We start from the raw sequence: 5,851 nt of genomic DNA on the forward strand, positions 1-5,851 counted from the left end.
TTTTTTTTTATCCCACTCTCTGACACCAATTTGTTAAGTCTCCGTTTGTTAATTCATTTTTCCGTAAATTCTTTCCAACTAAACTTTAGCGACACAAGTCCTTCCTTAAATAAAACTGGTTTATTCTTTCTGAATATAACTTTATGATACACTTAATTTCAACATTCGCGCTAAAACAAATGCTATAACAATGAACGTTAACTTCAACAATACTCCCTGACTGCAGATCAATTACTCACTAGCTACACATTGTCCCGTCATGTTGTCACCATCTTATATATACCCGACTACTGCCAATCTAGTAATCTCAGGAAGGTTCGAGACAGAAGTGGCGTGATACTAGTCACGTGACCTCGCTGACGCAACAATACTTTTCTATTGGATATAAATACACCAATAATAAAGTATTGATTCTTAGTTTCAGTGTTTTCTGCTTTGAGCAGCTAATGAAATTTAACGTGTTTAGAGATTAGTTAAAAAGGCAGTTGAATTATAGTAGTCTTTGGATATTCTGTTCTAATGCCTGATGTAATTTTGAGGGTGTGTTCTGAAATGTATATTTGAATGGAACATTAATGGAGAACCAATATAGTATGACAAAAGTAGTGCTTAGGAAGTACATTTTCAAATACAAGTTACCGAATTAGATTCAATTTTAATGTAAACCCAAAGTTGTTTTTTTTTAATTATATTGTTATATATATTTTTTAACACAAGTAACTAAAATGTAAAAATTAGAAACTTGTTTGGTTACAAAAAAAACATTTTGGAAGACCAACTTAAGCTAACTGCATCATGTGAATGTAACTATCAGTTGTGTATATTACTTTCTGTCACTGTCATATACATAGATAGGGTCTCAAGGGCATTGTAAAGTAATAGAATTAAAAGTAAGTGTATGTGAAAAGGTTGGATAGCTGAGGCTGTTAGGATTACATATTTTTCAGTGTTTTGTTGTACTTTACATTGATTCAACTACAATTAGTGTTAGGGTAGAGAAAATACAAATTACTAAAGTACTTGATATTAATTTAGGAGACTAAAGATTATGCAAATAAAATATGAAAATTGCAAGATGAGTATTTTCATTCTTGTCTTAATTCATTTTTCACTTGCTGATTCAGTAAAGGTTTTATATATTCATAGACAAATTTTTAGTAGAAATATTGTATTAAATTTTCTTTTCATATAAACAACAGACTTGTAATGCTTACTAAAAGCTTGTCAAAGTTTGTGAAAATACACATAGTATACTCAGAATTATAGGGGCATGGCTAGGTAGTTAAAGAGGTCAACCAAACATGCTACCCTTTCAACCATGGGGACATTATAATGTGAGTGTCAATCCCACTATTCATTGGTAAAAGAGTAGCCCAAAAGCTGGTGGTTGGTGGTTATGACTAGCTGCTTTCCTTCTAGTCTTTCACTACTAAATTAGGGATGGCTAGTGTAGATAGCCCTTGTGTAGCTTTGTGCAAAATTCAAAAAACAAACAGAATTATAGTGAATATTACCATAAGCTTAGCATGAAATGGAGTAGACCCAGTGGACTGACAGTGTTAAAAGAAGGTTAATAGACTTAAACTCTCAGGTATAGTAAAATGCTGTCATGTTCTTTGAATTGTACCCATTAAAACATAAATCCCTTCCAGCATTTCATTGGCTGTTGGAGAATGATGATTTGTGAGATTAAGAATATTTTAGTCAGTCAAAAACTAAAGATGGAAAAATGTAAGACAAATTAGTGACTGAAAAATAGTTTCAATAATTTCACAGTTTAGATTTTTTAATTGAAATTGAAATTTTTGCTTTATTAAAAGAATCATATGAAATATATGTGGATAACCAAATATGCTGATTTGCAGTTTATTGATTTCTCATCTTCTTATCCACTTTTGAATTATGTTAATATTGGGGAAGGTACTACAGAGGATAATTTATTTCAAAGATCTTCATAGAAGCAATAGCTAATCCGTATAACTTTGCTTAGCAATTGGGAAAATTTGATTAGCACTTCACCAGCAAATGGCTAACAAGGTGGTCTTAGGTATGTGCATGATGAGTGAGTTGCTTACGAATTGACATACATATAAATCACTTAATGGGAAGCTAGCTAGCTTTGTCATTCGTTATTCACCAGTCACGCGTGCTGAGTTTTCCATGTTATATAACTTTTTCATAAAGATACTAACGTCCGATGATAATCCACTGACGTTAAATTATTGTAGTGTTCGAACTTTGTAATAGTTTCCAAAGTTTGTAGCACAGTGACTATAGCAAACTACTAATAGATACTCTCTCTGGTGCGTTGCGTTGGTTATATTTATAGCCATGGGAAGGTTTTCTAGAAAATTCAGATTACGTAACAATACTATTTAAATGTTTATATACACACACGCACATTGTTGATTCTTACTCTTGAGAATCTTCTACAACTTTGGAGAAAAGGTGGGAGTTTCGCAATATATATTTAACAGTATAAGCCATTTATGTTTCTAAATATAACTTTAATCTAAACAAACATTGATATAATAACCATTTCGTTACATATCTATAAGCTCATGTAATATGTTGTACACCTGTATGGCACAAAACATGGGTTTTTAGGGTTATTCACAATTGGCCCATTTACTTTATGAAAAAATTCTGTAGTAAGTATATTATTTTGTTGTTACACATTAAGATTAATGCAAAATAATTTGTTTCTGTACATTGGTCTTTCTTAGCCAATCACAGACTTGTGTTTAAGAATGCTGGTTTTCAAGATGGCAAGTTATACCGATATTGGGATGCTTCAAACAGAAAATTGGATTTAGATGGAATGCTAGAAGACTTGAAGGTATGTTCTTTACACATTTTAAAAATGTAGGTGGCCAGTTATGTTAATATGAAAAAGTAATGCAAGGATCTCTAACTACAACCAGATAACATGGTTTGTTTTTGATTTAATAAAAAAAAAAAAAATCCAGTTTGCCCCAATACCCTGGTAGCACAATAGTAAGCTCAAGGGTTTAAAACATTAGCATGTAAGATTCCTCTGTTGGTCACAGGACATATAGCCAGTTGTGAAGCTTTTTGTGTTAAAAGAAACAAATGCTGCCAGTTATTGTTAAATATATATAAAAAAAGATATATTCTTCTGTCATGAAAATATGCTGTGCCTCATGGATGCAAAAAGACTAAAATACTTAATCTAATTTTTAATTTGAATCTTATCACATTAATGTTACATTGAGCAAGTGTTTTTTTTTCATTTCTCATATAGTCACATAACTGTAAACATGGGTGTGTAATATTGTTTGTACACATCAGTGTGACATTGCATTATCTTGCTATCATCCTCACATACCCAGCTCAAACATAAGAGCTCATCAAGTCTTCCTAACCATTTTGACCTGAAGGAGCCTGTAATCTTGTAATCAACCTCACAGCTTGTGTAGGCATTACTCAATTTGTATCTACCCCCTTTTAATGTTCTGTTATTTCTAGCAGCATATCTAACAGTTATGCTCTTTTTTTTCAGATTTTAAATTTGAATTTTTTAAATGATATATCAATTATCATTTTGTAGGTGTTTATTTCAATCATCAATTAACCAATTTTTCAAGTGTAAAAATGGCTTTAGTAGCAGGTTACCCTAAGAAGTTATATGGACCCAATTCTGAAATTTCTTTTTCAACCTGGCCGGAATGGCCAGGTGGTTAGGGAGCTCGACTTGCAATCTGCGGGGTGCAGGTTTAAATCCCCATCCCACCAAATATGCTCGCCCTTTCAGCCATGGGGCATTATAATGTGATGCTCAATCCCACTATTCGTTGTTAAAAGAGTTGGCGGTGGGTGGTGATGACAAGCTGCCTTCCCTCTAAATTAGAGACGGCTAGTGCAGATAGACCTCGTATAACTTTGTGCGAAATTCAAAACAAACAATGTTTTTCAACTCGTATTTTTAATAAATGTTCAAAATAATTGATTGATAAAGTGTAAGGTATTTCTGTGCTTTCCTTTTTCGAAGGATTTAGTGAGATGCTCACTGGATAATGTTCGTGTACTTTTGTGCTGTATCAAAATGACAGCACAGTTTGTACCACAATAATATAAAAAACATGAAATGAAACCTACTTTTTCTGTTAGTCTGTTATATTTTTTGTGTTGTTTGATTAACTTTGATGTAAATCAGCTTAAATTAAAATTTTACTTTTAATGTGGTGTTTAAAAAATGTAGATGAATAAATAACATGTTACTCTCAGTGTACAAAATCCAGATTTTATGAAATGAGCTGATAATTAATTTTGTGCACACATGACTGATTTCATTTAAACTTTCTCTTATACTACTTACAATATAATTGTATAAGCAACACTCGGACTTTGCTAGTGGTACATCACAGTAACACAGTTTTCTCAGAAATTACCTTAAAGGAAATAAATAATGTAAATAATTTCATATCCAGGGAGCAGAAATAGTGGGATGATTTGACTGGTTAATTTTCCCTTAACTTTCTGGGAACCAAAAGCAATGTGATCACAGGGATTTCAGGAAACATTTGTTTACTAAAAAGGACTTATCTTGTTGATAACTTGGCAATTTGTGATTATTAACTGATAAATCTTTATGGTTTTTAGTAATCACTGTATAGCTATAGATTATGATTAAATATTATCATTAAAATATGGAAAGTATAAGTAACTTTTTAAAGTATATTAGATCTGTGTAAAATATTTATTTTTTATAGATTAGAAACTATGTACTTCAGAGCTCGTATACAATTTTAGAAATCTGTACAAATTTTTCTGTAGGTTCTTGAAAAAAACTTTCTTTGCAGTTTTGTACTTTGTTTTGCAGAAGACTCAAATCTTGTTTAAAAATAACTTATTTTGCAGAATGCCCCAGAAGATTCAGTTATCATCTTGCATGCTTGTGCTCACAATCCAACAGGAATAGATCCAACAAAAGATCAGTGGAAACAGATTGCAGATATAATGGAGGTTTGTAGGTTTGAATTTCTATTTTATAATAAAAAATGCTCTAGACAAATTAACAATAAATGTTGGAACATTTTTTTTAATAGTTCCTGCCCTTTATCAATCTATATTATAGTTTTGTCTGCATTAGAAGTATTATATGAAATGTTTGGTTGTAAGGAATACTTGGAGGAGAATCAAAACAATCATATTTGCCCTTCAGTCTCATATATACAAACCAATAGATGGTTCTACATTACTTTTTTTTCATCTTCAGTTGTTTTTTGTGAAATACTAAAATGTGATGCTCAAGTAATCCACCAAGCATTATAGGAGAATTCAAACTTTGCATTTTTAAAACTAGAGGAAATAATAAAATCAAATGAACACTATCAAGACCTGATTACATCAAGGTGTAATATGCCTACTCAACCATTTCAGTTTCATTGTGATGCTTGTTTTGCTAACCCTCATGAGTAATAAAATGGTGTTAAATTTTGATATTTTTCATCTTTTTAAGTTTAAAAATATATTATGAATATTTTAAGCTATAAAACATTGCTAATTAGGCTGAACTTTTGCTACATCCAAAAATGTCTTCTTAATTTAGGGATTCTAGAAGACTAAATTAAAATTTGTGCTACTGGTATTTGTAGGCCTTAAAGTTTATAAAGAAATTACATATTTCTTTTAATCGAAGGTAAAATTCGAAATTAAAAGGTGATATTGAGGCATAATCTATTCTTTTTATAATATTATAAGAGAAAAACTTCCTTTTGCAAATGCCTAGACCTGAGCAGTATTTTTATTTTTCAAATTTGTGGCAAATGTTTACATAAACATATGCACATATGAATTCAAATTCGATGACGAGGAACCCACTTTGAGA

At 31.2% G+C, this 5,851-nt stretch overlaps 1 protein-coding gene and 1 long non-coding RNA gene across 3 annotated transcripts in view; one reads left to right on the forward strand and one right to left on the reverse strand.

Annotated features, from left to right (window-relative positions):
• LOC106462408 (aspartate aminotransferase, cytoplasmic-like) overlaps positions 1–5,851 on the forward strand; it is a 35,945-nt gene that overhangs the window by 19,434 nt on the left and 10,660 nt on the right. For both annotated transcript variants that reach the window (XM_022389663.1, XM_022389662.1), the window contains exons 4-5: positions 2,727–2,839; positions 4,882–4,986. In XM_022389663.1, coding sequence (XP_022245371.1) covers positions 2,727–2,839; positions 4,882–4,986 — 218 coding nt within the window. The remainder of the gene's footprint in view (positions 1–2,726; positions 2,840–4,881; positions 4,987–5,851) is intronic.
• Positions 1–5,851, reverse strand: part of LOC111086515 — a 14,286-nt gene that overhangs the window by 1,121 nt on the left and 7,314 nt on the right. The window contains exon 2 of the long non-coding RNA XR_002611235.1: positions 353–370. This is a non-coding gene — a long non-coding RNA (uncharacterized LOC111086515). The remainder of the gene's footprint in view (positions 1–352; positions 371–5,851) is intronic.

Source organism: Limulus polyphemus, unplaced genomic scaffold (assembly GCF_000517525.1).
Source record: "Limulus polyphemus unplaced genomic scaffold, Limulus_polyphemus-2.1.2 Scaffold1158, whole genome shotgun sequence".
Lineage (NCBI taxonomy): Eukaryota > Metazoa > Arthropoda > Merostomata > Xiphosura > Limulidae > Limulus > Limulus polyphemus.